This window comes from Hakea prostrata, chromosome 1 (assembly GCF_041222555.1).
Source record: "Hakea prostrata isolate BN-2017 chromosome 1, UWA_Hpros_2, whole genome shotgun sequence".
NCBI lineage: Eukaryota > Viridiplantae > Streptophyta > Magnoliopsida > Proteales > Proteaceae > Hakea > Hakea prostrata.
In genome coordinates, this window is record NC_142600.1 from 9,251,663 (window position 1) to 9,269,002 (window position 17,340).

A 17,340-nucleotide genomic window follows, 5' to 3' on the forward strand; every position below is an offset into this window, starting at 1 on the left:
TCCTAATGGTAGCTGACCAGTCAATAATTTATTAATTTATAGATATTCCATTGAATTCAAAATTAAAATTTACTTGGTCATCAAATTTTTTGAAAGTCTAGTCAAATAGAAAATCTAATTTTAGACTCTTGGTTTGGACTGACCGCGTGGAGTCATCTAACCTTTTAAAAGTCAAGTCAAATAGATAAAATTTGGGGTTGATTTTTTCTTTTTTTTTTGGGTAATCATTTGGGGTTGATCTTACCAAAAAAAAAAAACATTAGGATCGCAACAACGCTAGGCTTTTACAATTTCAAGCATAACTCTATATATTATAATCTAAGCTCATTTTTGCCCTTATCCTAATTCAAGGCCAATGATTATTGTCCTTGACTCTAAGCCCTACAGGTCCATGCCAAAACCATTTCCGCTCTGACTTTAATTCAGGGCTAAGGATTATTGTCCCTAACGTTAAGCCCTATAGGGTCATGCCAAGCCCATTTCCATTCTAATGGGCCATGTCCCTGGCTCTAATTGGTCCTTGGCCTTAGCCCTGATTGGTCTATTCTTGGCCTTAGCCCTAATTGGCCTTATACTTGGCCTTGTCTCTGATTTGCCCTATACTTGGCCCTAGATTGGTCCTTATTGGCCTTATTCTTGTCCCTGTTCCTAATTCATTGGGTTCAAGCATTATGGTCAAAATTAAGACCAGAATCAAGGCCAAAATTAAGTTCTAAATCATGGTTAAAATCATAACAAAAAATCAAGGATGGATTGAAACAGGCTCAGCGAGCCAAAGAGTAATCACAGGACTGCCCTTGGCCCTAACCCGCCCTCAGGGCCAAAATCTTGAGTTTAAGCCATATTTGGGCTTTAGGCCAGTCAGGACCGTTAGGGCCAAACTTGCACCCCTAGTCAACATGTAAACACGTCCCATTTCCTACCCCTTTCCCAAGTTGGGCCTAGCCCATCCCTGCCCAAGCCCAACCCAATTTCCTCTCTAACCTATTCCTTCTAGCCCAACCCGTCCCATCTCCTTCTCAGCCCATCTGTCTCCTTCTCCTTCTTTAATTCCCCGGCCCTCTCTCCCCCTGCCCAACCCATTACCCTTCCCCACCCTCATCCCCATTGATCTCCTTTGACCCCCCACCCTCACCTTCAACCCCTTGGCCCAACCTCTCCTTCTGGCCGTCAACCTTCCTTCCCTCCCCTCTCCATCCTTCTTGGGTTGATGCTCTTTCTCTCTAGTTAACTAGTTTGCCTTTGATTATAACTCTGGTGATCAATCTTCGATCCTATTTCAATGATTTTCAAGCAATAATGGGCACTCTATCATTACCGATACCCCTTATCCTTTATTTCAAAGTAGTCGAAGAAGCAACAAATATACTAAAACGTGACACCACCTCAATGATGACTTTATTGTAAATCCCAAGTTGAGGAGATGATGGTTGTGAAGATTGAGAATCAATAATAAAAGTTTTTGCCATTGAATTTTCTCACCAATTCTAACTTTTAATTCTCAAAACATTGCAAGTTAACTTAAGCTTGACTAGGTCGGTAATCAAATCTTTTGGGAGTCAAAGTCAAACAAAAAGCCCTAATTTTTTTTCTTTCCCCAGTAAACAGCCCTATTTTTCTGACAATAGCCAATTATTTTGAGGATATCAGTTCACATTTATGTTATTTCCTAATAGTTTCATGATAATGTTTCCTTCAAGTCTAACTTCTTGGTCTTATATACGATCCCCAAGTCCCTCACAAGCCCATTGATTTTAGCTCATTCGCAGCCTTCATTGACCATTGATTTGCCTTGGTACCTCTTGACCTTCTGGTTACCAAATTTCAACCAAAGAAAAAAACTTTATAGCTACAAAAATTCCACAGCATTATATTTTGTCATGTTACATGCACTTATAGATCCATTTCAAACGTCGATAGAAATAGAAAACTCTCAAGTATTTGAACTTCAGGAGCTATAAAGATCTAGAATGCCAACCAGTAGGCTGACTTGACTTGATTCAACAACTGCCCACGCGTTACCTTTTCTGGAAGAAGAAAAAAAAAAATTGCAGACGTTGATAGCATTTCTTACGTGTGTTTTGGTGAACAAGTCTAGCCAATTTTGGGGGAAGACTGCTAGGACAAAAATGAATCTCCTCATGGGACCTTGTAAATTCCCTTAAAAAGTCAGCACAAAAATTGAATTTTGCTTCTCTTTTGTTTTCTCATTTTTTTTATTTTGATTTTATATTGTGAATAGAATAGATTAACTAAGTATCATGATTCATTTGACTTGCATGTATTAGCTTTTACTTTTGAAATCATGTGCCTTTTTTTATTTGTAATGTCGATTTTGTAAAGTTTATTTATTGATAATTTACTCCTTAAAAGAAAAAAAATATAATATATAGGAAAAAGCATTGTTAAAGTTCAAATTACTTTTAAAACATAGTGTTGTAAATTTTAGATTTTCTTTCAATAATTCACTTCAAAAAATAAAAAATAAAAATATAAACAGATTAAGTATATTGAGATACCACCTATGATTTATTTCATTAATATTCATAGGTAGACTTCATTACTATTGTGTGATGGGAAAGCGTTTAAGATCACATTGTTTTTCACATATAGGAAGTTGATATGAACTCCAACAACAATTCCCCTCCCCCATGAGACCTCGCAAATTCTGTTAAAAAATCAGCACAACAATTGGATTCTCTTACATGGATAAGGACCACATTGTTTTTCTTAGACAGGAAGTTGATTAGAACTCCAGCAACAACCCCTCATGAGACCTCGCAAATCCTACTAAAAAAACAATTAGATTCTCTAATATGGATGAAACACACGTCTTTGTAGTCTCTTTCTTAATTTTTTTTCTTCTTATTCTTTTTATTTTGATTTTTATTGTAAATGGAATAGTTTCACTAACTACCATGATTCATTTGCTTTGCATGTATTAACCTTTTTACTTTTGAAAATCATGTGTGTTTTTTATTTGTAATGTTCATTTTGTAAAGTTTATTTATTGATAATTTACTCTTTACAAGAAAAAATTAAAAAAATAATAGATAGTAAAAAGCATCGTCAAAGTGTAAATTATTTTAAAAAATATTGTTGTCAATTTTAAAATTATTTAATAATTGACTTCATCAAAAAAATGATTAAGTATTTTGAAATCTTACTTATGATTTATTTTATTAATATCCATAGGTGAACTCCATTACTATTGTATGATAAGGAAGCGTCTAGGTACTACATTGTTCTCCCCGACAGGGAAACTGATCCGAACTCTAACAATCACAAATTGAATGACAAGCATTGATCATTCACTAGGGACTTCTTGGGAAATATTCTCCCTAGATTAGTGCCGAAAATTTATCCAGTCTATTTCTGACAAGGAAAATGATATATGACATGTTCCAACATCAAATAAAATGGTTAAAATCTATTTAAAAGTCACATAAAAAAATTGTCATTAAATTTTAAAAAAATTGATGTAACTTATAAATGGATCTTAACCTTTTGACGTGATATTGGGACGCATGTCACATATCTACAATTAAAAATGTACTGGATATTAGTCGGAGAAGAGCCCATCCCTAGTAAAAATGCGTATCCCATTAAATATATATATATGTTTATTAGTGTTTGTTCATCGATCGAAGAGAGCAAATCCAATTAACGCAAGGAGCAACGAGTAACGGGAAATAAGGCACAAGTGTTGAAGCAGGAGAGAATCTGGGATTGCGATGAATTCCATTCTTGAAGTTACAGTTTTCTTCCTCCTAGCTAGAATTGGAACAGCAATATTACAAGCAGAAGAAGGCAATCTCACTTTCAATGGCTTTAAGAATGCTAGCTTGAGCTTGGACGGCATGGCACAGGTTACATCCGATGGTCTCCTCATGCTTACCCAAGCAGACGTGGCAAATAACCAGCAACAGAAAGGTCACGCCTTCAACCCTGAACCAATTCACTTCTTCCCTCCATCCTCTTCGCATAACACCACCGCTGCAGCCGCTCTCTCCTTTTCTACCACCTATGTCTTTGGCATCGTCTCCCACTATCCCGGTATGAGCAGCCACGGAATTGCCTTTGTCATTGCACCTACAGAAGGTCTCCCTGGTGGTCTTCCAAGCCAATATTTTGGCATCTTCAACGACAGCAACGTTGGCCATGTAACCAATCATGTATTCGCAGTAGAGGTCGACACCGTACAAAGTACAGAGTTCTATGATATCAACAACAACCATGTGGGTATTGATATCAATGGATTGGTTTCTGTTGCTTCTGCTCCGGCGGCCTACGTCGATCAGTATGGTCAGCTTCAGAACCTGACCTTGGCCAGTGGCAAATCCATGCAAGTTTGGGTAGATTACGATGGTGTCCAGAAACAGATCAATGTAACATTAGCTCCAACCGGGGTTCCTAAACCTGCTATTTCTCTGTTGTCTCTGTCTCAAGATCTTTCTCCGGTCTTGAAAGAGACTATGTTCATTGGATTCTCATCGTCTACGGGTACTGTTGCCTCATCCCACTATGTACTGGGATGGAGCTTCAAGCTGAACGGCCAAGCAAAGGAACTCAACATCTCCCAGCTTCCCAGACTTCCTATAAACAGCGAGAAACCTTCAGCTCTTTTGACTGTCGGTCTCCCTGTAATTGCTGCTTCTCTAGTGCTAGGAGTTATTTTGGGAATACTGATAAGATGGAAGATAAAATATGCAGAAGTAGTTGAAGAATGGGAACTCGATTACAGTCCTCATAGATTCAAGTACAAAGATCTCTATGTGGCCACAAAGGGCTTTAAGCACAAAGAGCTTTTGGGTGTCGGAGGCTTTGGTAGGGTTTATAGAGGTGTACTACCCAGTTCCAAAATTGAAGTTGCAGTGAAGAAGATCTCACATGACTCACAACAAGGGATGAAAGAATTTGTCACTGAGATAGTCAGCCTGGGTCAACTCCGGCATCGGAACTTAGTAAAACTCTTGGGGTATTGCCGGCGTAAAGGAGAACTTCTCTTGGTGTATGAATTCGTGCCTAAAGGAAGTCTAGATAAGTTCCTCTTCAATCAATCAATGCCAGTTCTTAATTGGAGTCACAGGCTTCAGATTATTGGAGGTGTCGCATCTGCACTAGTTTATCTACACGAAGACTGGGAGAAGATTGTCCTTCATAGGGATGTAAAGTCCAGCAATGTTCTATTGGACGGGGAAATGAATGGAAGATTAGGAGATTTTGGACTTGCAAAATTGTATGACCGTGGATCTGACCCTCAAAGCACACGAGTGGTTGGGACACTAGGTTATCTTGCACCAGAACTTTCAAGAACTGGGTTGCCAAATCCAAGCACAGATGTTTTTGCATTTGGGGCGTTTGTGTTGGAAGTTGCTTGTGGAAGGAGACCTATAGACCTAAAAGCACCAGCTGAGGAACTGATATTGGTGGATTGGGTGCTTTCTTGCAAGAGAAGAGGGAAAATTCTTGACGCAGTAGATCCCAACTTGGGAATCGATTATGTACAAAAGGAAATGGAGTTGGTGTTGAATCTTGGATTGCTTTGCTCTCATTCTGTTCCAACAGCAAGGCCAACTATGAGAGAAGTTGTGCAATATTTGGAGGGAATACTTCTTCTACCAGATCTATCGTCTGATTCGTCTCTCTGTCTGTCTGCCAGTGGCATAACATCTATGGAAGTTGAAGCCTCTTCTTCTAAGGTTCAAAATGCTACATCATCACCAGAAATTTTAGAATCACTACTACTTTCTGGAGGACGTTGATTCTCAACCCTGGCTAGCACTGGGTTTTATTGTGAACAATGGTTTTTGTTCCATACAAGCCACTGTTCTTGATTCTATTTCTTAGTCAGTTTTCATATTTTTCTATACCCTCCTCCAGGGGTCAACTCTGCATTTCCGAAGCAATCACGCCACCTGGTCTTTGGTAGTGTATATTCACCTCAATCATGAGTTATCAGATTAGATTCTTGGATCTGTGATCCGTATTGTGCTGCCTGCAGCTACTACTTCTGGTTTGTAACTGGTCTCATACTAATTTGTACTCCTAAATATTGTTGGTTGCATCCTTGAACTACATTTAACTCATTATTTGCTAGCTGGAAGACACTGCTACTGATGGAAGGTTCTGCCTTTAATTGCTAACCAGGGCCATGGTCCCTTTACTGGAAGGGGCTATGAATCATTCAGAGGCTGTGTTCATGGTTCAGGTGGCCGCAGTAAAGATGGCCAGTGTCCTGACAAATCTTCTGGTCAGCGTTCCTTCTTGGCAAGTTAATCACGGATTTTTGTTGGCGCCTGCGCGGATATCCTCCGCGCAAGCCCTAGGGTGCTCCACCTGTTCTCAAAACTAAGGAGCGGTTGAGATGCATTGAATGAAATTTTATATTTTAAAAGACTTAAATAATTACAATTTGTTGCCTCGGATTTCCTTAATTTACAAACTCAACCCAGATTTCTTCAGATCGAACAAAATCCTAAACTTCGCTTCAAATGAAATCTCATCTTCTTCAAGTACTCTTTTGCTTTGGACCGTCCTTCTCCTTTTCGCTTTGCACTGCGAAGACGTCTAAAATTCTTTGAAGTCATCCTTCTTTGAGTACTCCCAATCTTGCCATCCCAACATTTAACTAGAAACCCTACTTGCGTCCAAATCCTAAATAAAACCAAAAACAAACATCAGGTAATATATCTTGGTTGAGATGAAATCGACTTCAATAAATCCTAAATAAAACTAAAAGCAACTATCTGAAATAGGGTTTCAATCCAAAATGGAAACAACTATGAATTTTTTGAAATTAATTGGGTTTTCACAATGATGGATTGATAACAAGAAAACTTGAAAAGTATCAAAATTTGATGTACCTTTGATAAATTATTATCGTAAGAGGGAGAGGAAGGTTTAACAGGCAAAGATGAAGAGGAAGGGAGAACTCATTAATTGCAGAAGATTTCTGGGAGACAAACACCCCAACCTAGAACCCATTAATGTATTGTTCGAGAAAATAGACACAAAAAATTGAAGATGTCGTTGTTGAAGAGGTTGCGCCAGTTGCCAAAGAGGAAGGTTGCACGGGCTGCCGGAAAGGAGGGTCGCTATACCGGTTGTGTTTGAATGGTAGGGCATCGAGCGTTCTTCCCTACTTTAGATTTAGAAAACAGGGTTGTAAAAATGAATGTTATAAATTATGGGGGGTTAAGATTGTAAATTTAATAAATTGAGTTATTGTTGACATTTTAAATTTACATTTTTACCCTTATAAACAACCATAAGATTTACCTTTGCCACATGTCACAAGGAGGCGGCTGCACGGAGGATATCCGTGCAGCCACCAACAAAAATCCAATCACACTGCTCACAGTTTTTGGGCAAAACATGACTGCGCGTATTTTGGGCCAATGAATGGCTAACACTGCTGCTGACGTTGATAGCTAAGGGGTACAAGTGCTGTATGTGATTGTATCTTTCATTGGCAATATGTCAGTGCTTCCAACCATCTAAGTTGATTATAGATTTTTTTTTGGTAAGAGTTGATTATAGATTTTAGGGAAGAGTGATGTGAGAGAGGGATGGAGGAGCATTTTAATCATCCAAAACTGTTATGGAGATCTAGTATAGTTTATGTGGTTTTAAGTTCTATTGTTTGTATTTTCTTAAGAGACAGAAGATTGTCTACAGGTTCCAAACCTAGAAACTATTAACTGAGTCATAAATTTGGGTGGAAGTTACCTGTTGAGAACTTGAGATTAGTAAATAGACTATTGAAGGTTTTGATTGTTGCTATCTATTTATTTCATTGTGGCTTTTTGGTGGAGTGATTCTGTCTGGGTTTTTGTCTGATGGATTATGTTCTTGTCAACAAAAAGCTTGTCATATATTGAGTGGTGATCCTGACTCTATGTCATGTTTCTAAGTTTCTGAATTCTTGGTCATTGGAGCTTAACAGATATTCAACTATTTATTGGGCAGATTCTTCACTCTTTACTGAAAGTCTGAAACCAAGATATTTGTTTGAGTCTGTTATCTTCACGCATAAGCTTGACCATCTGATACAGTTAATTTTGTCCGTTGCCATCTCCGTTATTGTTCAACGTTGGTAGCCCGTACCAGGTTGGGGCCTCAATTGAGAAGTGGTTAGGAACAGATGATGCATGACATGTTTTCAGATCCTGGGTGGTGGTGCAACTCTCACATATTTACAAATAATTTCATTCTTCTTAGAAGTTGTCCAAAGCCTCTCATCTTGACTCTTCTACCTAGAGCAAAAGAAAAATGGTTCATTTTTTTTTTAAGGAAAAGTATTGTGTTATTGAAAATGAAGTTACAGTTATGGTATGTTTTAAGTATAGTGGAATAACGTGTGAGATGCTGAGTGGGGTGACTACGATACTTAAAGATATGCAGTGCGTTACTTGGTTTAATTCCTGGTTCCATGGAAATTTTTTCCACCCTTCTGTGGGAGGCGATGCAAGTTTTCATGAATGATCTAGTAATCCAGCTTTTTCTTATACTATGTGTCTTTGGCATCAATATAATGTTTAGTTGTTCTTCAGGAAGAGTTTTTGAAGCTTGTTTACAAAGATACCATCTTAGTGGGGCATTCCTTGGAGATTGACCTAACAGTTTTAAAGATCTCTCATGATGTGGTGATTGAAACTGCAATACTGTACAAAAATCCTCGCGGTATATATACGTTATAAGACTGCTTTAAGAGTGCTTGCCCGGAAAATTTCTTTCTATGGAGATACAAATGTCTGAAAATGGACATGACAGTGTTGAAAATGCAAGAGCTAGCTGCAATGGAATTAGTACTGTTGAAGATTAGACATGGTAAGCATTCAGATGCATTTCTTTGTTCCTTTTATTTTCTGATAATTTGAAAGCTGGCTGATGGGGATGTATCATGCAAATTATTGTTTGTAAATTTTCTGTTAATTGTTTCTAGCACATATAATTGTGATATATGGATATAGGTAGGACTTTTTGTTCCTTCAGAATTGAAGTTAATTATACTACTGTTTCCTTGTTCGGTGATTGATTGTTTGTGAAAATTGGTGCAGGCGCCACCTCGCCCAAACCCCAAAGAAATTAATGAAAATTAAAAACTCACTAGGGTATCAGTGGACCTGATGGGTTTAAAAAAACGTCCTCAATAATTGGTAAACGAATAAGAAATACTTTGGTCAATCTTTTTTTATCCCACTAGGTAGAGAATGATCGATGTGCTTCCCATCATCAGATGTAATTGGCTCCATTTCAAACGTTGATAGAAATAGAAAACTCTCGAGTAGTTGAACTTCTGGAGCTATAGAGATCTAGCTAGGATGCGAAGCAGTAGGCTGACTTGACGCTGTGAAATTTCCAAACTACGGTTTCAGGTTCAGCTGCTGGCCTGCTGAACCCATTAAAGTCTAACTATTAATCAGCAATGTGAAGAAACATGTACAGAGATTAATTAAGAGAGCAACGTGAAGTCAGCGGTGATTGGTAGAGAAGTTAGAAGCGATCGAGTTTAAAATTTATCTAATCTGGAAGCCATGAATGCAGTGTTGAATCTGGTGGTTTTGTTCCTCTTGGTGAGAGCTTGGAGCTGCAGTAACACAAGGAGAAGAAATTAATGGATTCATCTACAATGGATTCAAAGGAGCCAACTTGAGCTTGGATGGCATAGCTGAGATCACATATCCAATGGTCTCCTTAGGCTGACCAAGGAAACCAAGGAAAGCCTGGGACATGCATTTTATCCTAACCCAATTCGCTTCCTTAAAGCATCATCGTCATCGTCAGGCACTGCTGCTGCTGCTGCTGCTCTCTCCTTTTCTGTCACATTTGTCTTTGCTATCGTCCCCTCTTCTCCAGATTTTAGAGGGAACGGGATGGCCTTCGTCATCACTCCCACGAGAAGCTTGCCTGGTGCTCTTCCAAGTTCCAAGTCAATATCTTGGCATCTTCAACGAAACCATAGTTATGATTTTATGAAAGTCGAGTGGTCTTATCGCTGGGTTAGGATTGATCAGGTGGGGTCATCAAATTTTTTGAAAGTCGAGTCAAATAAAAAACCATAGTTATGCAACTCTAGTCAACGTGTCCAACACATATCTCATTTCCTAACCCCTTTCCTTTGCTGGGCCTAGCCCATTCGTGCCCAAGCCCACCCCCATTCCCTTCGTATCCCTTATTCCTTCTAGCCCAACCCGTCCCATCTCCGTCTCCTTGTTTAGTTCCACCCCTCTCCCGGGCCCAACCCATTACCCCCTCCCACCCTCATCCCGCCTTCTCCCTTTGGCCCACCAGCCTCACCTTCACCCCCTCGGCCCACCCTCTCTTTTTCTTTGTTGGTTTTTGAAGAGTTTCGCACTCTACTTGTCTTCTTCTCCCCACCTCCCCTCTCTCTTTTTGGTTAATATTTTTTTATAAAAAATAAAATAGAATATAAAAATTTCTGACTCCTTTCAGTGTTTCACTGGCCATTAATTGATTGAGAGTTGACCATTCTGTTTTGCAGTTTTTTGCAAAAAATTTCACCATATTTATGTCATGTTGCATTGAGAAAATCCTAAGTTGTGAATATTCATTTTCTTGTAGATATAAGAAACGTGTCTTAACATCACATCAAGAGGTTGATATGATATTGAGATACATGTTCTACATCTACAAAGAAATAAATTGAATAACATGAGGATCATGGGCTTGTCTAGTATCAATGTTTTGAACATTGAATTTTCTGTCCGGTTCTTGACTCTTAATTTCCAAAATATTGCCTTATTGTAGTTATCCGGTCATGTCTACGCATGGTTCATGAATTTCAACTTGATAGAAAGAAAAGAAGAAAAAAAAGGGAATCCCTCGACTTTAGACTTGATTGGTCCGAGGTATCAAAATGCTCACTTTCTTAATTTACTTCTTCTTCTTCTTCTTCTCTAAAGCTGTAGTTGCAAGTTTCAAAATAGTTGCAGAATGATTCTTTGACATCTCCGACGAACAAAGAGTGACGACACAGCAACCTCAAATGCTGTGGTAAATATCTTTAACAAACATGGGAGCAACTTTCACCCTGTGGCCATAAAATCGACTATATTTCGTCATTTGCCGAAAAATCGATGATACATCATGGAAAATTCATCAATATTTTGTATTTTCAAGTTTCAATGGAAAATTGCTCCATGCCTATAAGCCACTCCTCCTCCAGTCCTCCGTATTGGAGAAAAGTCCGTCCCAATCACAATCACAATCAAAATCCAAAGCTAGGTCTCACGCCTATTGAATTTAGCGTTTATTCATTAGAATACTGCTCATTCGCAGCCTTGATTGACCATAGTCAGTACCTTATAGTAACCAAATTTCCACGCGCATTATATTTTGTCACCGCGCGCGCGTACATGCATTTATATCAAATGGTAATAGTGGTCTATCAAGTTCTTCCTCGTGGATTTTCCCCCAGTCTTTATCCTAGTGCATTGAATCTCTATTTGATTCCTTAGCCGTTTAATCCCAGTGACTAGGTAGAGAATAATGTCCTTCTTGTGTAATTGGCTCCATTTCAAAAGAAAACTCTCAACTAGTTGAACTTCTGGAGCCATAGAGATAGAGGAAATGCCAAGCACAGTGAAATTTTCGAACTATGGGTTCAGCTGTTGCCCATGCGTTACGTCTAGGAATGAAATAGGTTAATTACTGTTCCTTCTTTTGCACCCTATTTATGGTGATTATAAGGAAGAGAAAATTTGCAGAACTGCTTGAAGAGTGGGAACTCGATTACGGGCCTCATAGGTTCAAGTACAAAGATCTCTATGTGGCAACTAAGGGGTTTAAGCAGAAGGAACTCTTGGGTACTGGTGGCTTTGGTAGGGTGTATAAAGGCATATTATATTATCCAACTCCAGAATTGAAGTTGCAGTGAAGAAAGTCTCCCATGAATCGAGACAAGGGATGAAAGAATTTGTTGCTGAGATCGTTAGCCTCGGTAAATTACGGCATCGGAACTTAGTAACTCTTAGTAACCCAGTATCTTGAGCTTCCAATAACAGCCACTGCTTCTATGTTAGCTATTATGTTGAGCACAGTGATTAAAAGGAAGGTAAAATATGCATAATTATACGAAGAAACTTGATTTGAACCTCATAAATCTAAGTACAAAAATCTCTAGGGGTTTAAACTTTAAACACAAGGCACTTTTGGGATAATTCATACAGTAATAACAAATATTTTAGACTGAATTTTCAAGTGGTGTTCCATCCATTCAAGAATCATTGTTTTACTAATTTATATATATTCTATTGAATTCAAAATCTGTACCCCAAAAAATTACAAAAATTACTTGGTCTTTACCCTTGGTTAGGATTGACTACGTCCAGTCATCAAAATTTTGGGAAGTCATACTTCAAAGTGGTTGAGCTCTAGTAAAGTTGCCATTGTTGACTTAGTTAAAGAGCTCCTGTCTTCTAGGTAGAAATTAAATTGAAGAAATTGGCATCATCCTCCAGTTTGCCTTGGTTTTGGTCCCCATTTTTGTGCCTTTTATAGATATATATTCTTGTTTTGTTTAAGTTCTATTGACTTTGGTTGGACTTGCTAGAGAGTGGACCATTCCACTCTCAATATTTTCTTACAATTTCATTCATGAAATTCTATCTGAATGATTTGAAAGAAAATTTCACAAAATTTATGATGATGCATAGATTGAGACTTCTCGGCAAGTCGATGTTCATTTTGATTGCTCATTCGCCATTTTCATCGGCCATTGTACCTCTTCACCTTCAACTAACCAAAGTTCCACGGCATCATCCTTTGTCATGTTACTAGTATTTATATTAGGGAAGTCACCCTTTTTATACTGATACCTCTTCTTCTATGTGCTTCAAAATAATCTTCTTCTTTTCTTTGCTGGTAGAAATCTGGTTCAAAGTAATCGAGATTTACTAAAGGTGAACAGCCTCAATGACGACTTTATTATAGAGCTCCAATCTTCTGGGAATAAGAACAAAAATTGGAGAAATAAACATCATTCCTTGGCTTTGATCTCTACTCCCAGAATTATTGTGCCTTTAAGCATTTTTATTCTCTTGTTTAGGCCTTGTGGACTTTGATAGGACTCTTGTGATTAATGAATTTTTAAAAAGCAAAATATATAGATTTCTGATTCTAAGCATTTTCTTGCAACTTTCCATTCTCGAAATTCTATTTGAAAAAATGATTAGGAGGAAGAACTACCTCTTCAGTCTTCACCTCCCAGTTACCAAAATTCTACGGCATTAATTATCTTTTGTCATATTACTTCGCGTGTTTCAACTTTCAAGTGGAAAATTAATAAAATAGTTCCTATCATATTCCTCCACGTGGATTTGGGATGAGAAATCTCAATCCTACTGCATTGACTCTCAAGTTGGAAACGCGAATTAATTTCTTACTTTTATTATCAGGCAAAACCATTCATGTCAAGCTATTTATTACATGTTCTTGTCAAATACATCGTACACACCGAGAAGATGGAATGAATTCTCAAAGTTGCAGAACCCAGAAGCCATGATTTCTGTTCTCAAGTTAACAGTTTTGTTCCTCCTTGTGATAACCGCAGTAGGTGAACAAGTTAGTTTCACCTATAATGGCTTCACAGGAAATAATAACTTGAAACTGGACGGTATAGCTGAAATCACATCCAAAGGCCTTCTCATGCTTACGAACTCCACCAGGCAACAACAGGGCCATGCTTTCTACAATAATCCGATTCGTTTCTTGGAACGTTCCGTTTCAGGTAATAACTCTGCTCTATCTTTCTCTTCCACTTTTGTGTTTGCGATTCTGTCTCAGTATCCAGATTTGAGTGGTCATGGAATAGCCTTTGTCATAGCACCCACAAGAGGTCTTCCTGGTGCTCTTCCAAGCCAATATCTTGGCCTCTTCAATGAGACCAACGTGGGCAATTCAACCAATCATGTATTCGCAGTTGAGCTCGACACCATACAGAGCAAAGAGTTCAGTGATATCAATGACAACCATGTTGGCATAGATGTCAATGGATTGACCTCTGTGGCTTCCCTTCCAGCTTCCTATTTTGATAAAAATGGTCAATCTCATAACCTCACACTCATCAGTGGCCACTCCATGCAAGCCTGGGTGGATTATGATGGTTTGCATAAGCAAATTAATGTCACATTAGCTCCAACCGGTATTCCTAAACCCGCGATTCCTCTCTTGTCAAGGAATCTCGATCTTTCTCCGGTCATGAAAGAGTCCATGTTCGTGGGTTTCTCATCCTCTACTGGTTCGGTTCTCACTTCCCACTGTGTGTTGGGTTGGAGCTTTAAGGTGAATGGGCAAGCAGAAGAACTTAATCTATCTCAACTTCCCAAGCTTCCTCGAAGAGGACCCAAGAAGAAGCCAGCCATGCTGACCATCGGAGTTCCTATAATTGCTGTTGTTTTAGTGTTTGCCTCCGTATTTGGCATCCAGATTCTGGTGAAACGGAAGAGAAAATTTGAACAGGTACTTGAAGAATGGGAACTCGATTATGGGCCTCATCGTTTCAACTACAAAGATCTCTATGTGGCAACTAATGGGTTTAAACAGAAGGAGCTTCTGGGAATTGGTGGGTTTGGGAGGGTTTACAGAGGTGTTCTACCCAATTCCAAAATCGATGTTGCAGTGAAGAAAGGTTTCCCATGAATCAAGACAAGGGATAAAGGAATTCATTGCTGAGATCGTTAGCATTGGTCAGTTACGGCATCGGAACTTGGTAACCCTCTTGGGTTATTGCCGGCGTAAAGGAGAACTTCTTTTGGTATATGAATTCATGCCCAATGGTAGTCTAGACAAATACCTCTTCGACCCGTTCATGCCGGTGCTTAATTGGGGTCAACGTTTTCGAATTATTCGAGGTGTAGCATCTGCACTTCTTTATCTGCATGAAGAATGGGAGCAAGTTGTGATTCACAGAGATATAAAGTCAAGTAATGTTCTATTGGATGCGGAAATGAATGGAAGACTAGGAGATTTTGGACTTGCGAGATTGTACGACCATGGTTCTGACCCTCAAACAACACATATAGTTGGAACCTTGGGTTATCTTGCACCAGAAGTTTCAAGAACTGGTAAGGCTGACCCAAGCACAGATGTGTTTGCATTTGGGGCTTTTATATTGGAAGTTGCTTGTGGGAGAAGGCCAATAGAAGCAGGAGCATTAGCAGAAGATTTGGTGTTGGTGGATAGGGTTTTCTGTTGCTGGAGCAAAGGGACAATACTTGAAACTGTGGATCCAAAATTGGGTATGAATTATGAAGAGAAGGAAATGGAATTGGTGTTGAAGCTTGGATTGCTTTGCTCTCATTGTTATCCATCAGCAAGGCCAAGCATGAGACAAATAATCCAATATTTGGAAGGAACGCTTCCTTTACCAGAGTTGTCATCTCTTGGTCTCAGCGTCGGTGGCTTAACATATGCAAGTGGCTCTGGTCATGAAGGGTTTGATGACTTTGTCAAATCAACATATCCTTTCTTCTTAGAGAACTCGAGTGCGCCATCAACAGCAATTTCAGAATCGACTCTCTCTAGTGGACGTTGAGATTCTAGGCTTTGAAGTTTGTCTTGGGACTCTAAAGTCCTTGAGCTTGCTTTTCTTTTCCATACGTTTTGTTGATGGCTTGGAGACCTCCATCATTCTCTCAACGTATTAGCTGTAACCATGGACTTCTTGTTTGTCTATATTCTCTTCCCATCAAAGATCTTTTCTTTTTTTTCCCTTTAGTCTTATTTCCATCAAGATCAACAATATTAGAGTCGTGGATACACAGTGATCGTTTGTAATAATTTTAATGATTTTCTCTTACAGAAGGTTGCTGACTTGCTGTGAAGTTGGAATGTTAATTTGTGTCTCCAGACAAATTATCTTTCCTTCTCAGACCTAGAACACTGTCTAAAAAACGAAGATTTTGGTCCTGGGGGGGGAAATTAACAGAAAAAAAAAAAATTTGGGCCGGGAAATTAAAAATTCAAAAAAAAAAAAAACCCCCCCCCCCCCCCCCCCCCCCCTTCTCTTCTTTGGTGAGAAGAAATTTGGGGCATAGGAAAGTGAGGGTAGAAGCTCTGTTTCCTATTAGCTCTGGGTTAGTATTGACCAGGTAAAGTCATCAAATATTTTAAAGGAAGTCAAATAGAAAATCCTAATTTTCCAACTATATCCTCGATATAATATTTTCAAAAGATATTAAAATAAATAGTTGAATGGAAACAAAAATAAAAAGCAAGGAAGAAAAAAACACGATCAATTAATCCATCTGTACTTTTTTGTAATTTTCAATTCGAAATATTCTCTATAATTATAAGAGCAGAGAGGATCGCAACCATTGAATTTTGAAAGTATTACATGTAACGATCTAGGCAGCTGAAGAAATTTTTTTATACTTGAGCTAGAAAGTCATATGACAAAACAAAAAGATATTAATCCACATAGATTAATAGAAACAGAAATAAGAAGAAAAAAAACACAAATAATAAAAAAATGTTAATCCATCTTGTACTTTCTTGTAATTTTTAATTTATAATTTTATTATAAAGGTAGGGAATATCGTAGTCATTGAATTTTAAAAATACCACATGTCATGATCAGAGGCAATAGTAAAAAATTCATTATCCTTGAGCAAGAAAGTCATATGACCAAACATACTATTTTGGGTAAATATCACTTACCTCCCCTCTTAACTGGACAAATAGCACTTACACCCCCTCTTAGTTGGATAATATGACTATTTTAAAGATCCAGCTCTTGATTCTAATTATCGCTTTAGAATGTATAAACACTTCTTTATCTTTTCCTTTAGCCTTCTTTTCCACTTTTTCTTTTTCTTTCTTTATTTCGTCTCTTTCTTTTTTTTCTTCCTTTTTTTTATTTTTTTTATTTTTTATTTTTTGTTAAAAAGATTTGATTCATTCCACTCTCCCGTACAACCAAGGATCCCCCCCCCCCCCCCAACTACTTCCCTTCTTTCTTTTCTTGTCGCCTTCCTCTTTTTTTGATCATTCCTGCTATCTTAGATAAGCAGAAACAATGAAATGAAAGTTCTCACTTTCTGAAAGTTTTGATCTCCACCAGGTGATTGTTCAACTTAGAACAATAAAAAGAGGTGCAAAATGTTCATACTGACCCAATTTCGGAGGTGCAAAATGTTCATACTGAATGTATGTTGCACTTTGGGGAAAAAGGGAAATTTTAAAAAATATTGAGCTTTCTGAAGAGAGATAGCCCATTAAAAATATTGAACTTTGTGAAGAGAGATTGGCCCATTAGACAATCATTGCATTATTATTATTTGAAATAATTATTCTTGCCTCTGGTTATAGTTTAGT

The 17,340-nt window shown here is 38.2% G+C and overlaps 1 protein-coding gene and 1 pseudogene across 1 annotated transcript; both read left to right on the forward strand.

The window, feature by feature from the left end:
* The first annotated feature begins 3,734 nt into the window (after positions 1–3,734).
* Positions 3,735–5,765, forward strand: LOC149027266 (L-type lectin-domain containing receptor kinase IV.1 pseudogene; annotated as a pseudogene).
* Positions 5,766–13,466: 7,701 nt separating this feature from the next.
* LOC149027267 (L-type lectin-domain containing receptor kinase IV.1-like) lies at positions 13,467–15,781 on the forward strand. Its single transcript, XM_089161075.1, is given in 2 exon segments — positions 13,467–14,649; positions 14,651–15,781. Coding segments are annotated over 2 exon segments (2,034 nt in total). The 5' UTR covers positions 13,467–13,524; the 3' UTR covers positions 15,560–15,781.
* The last annotated feature ends 1,559 nt before the right edge of the window (positions 15,782–17,340 follow it).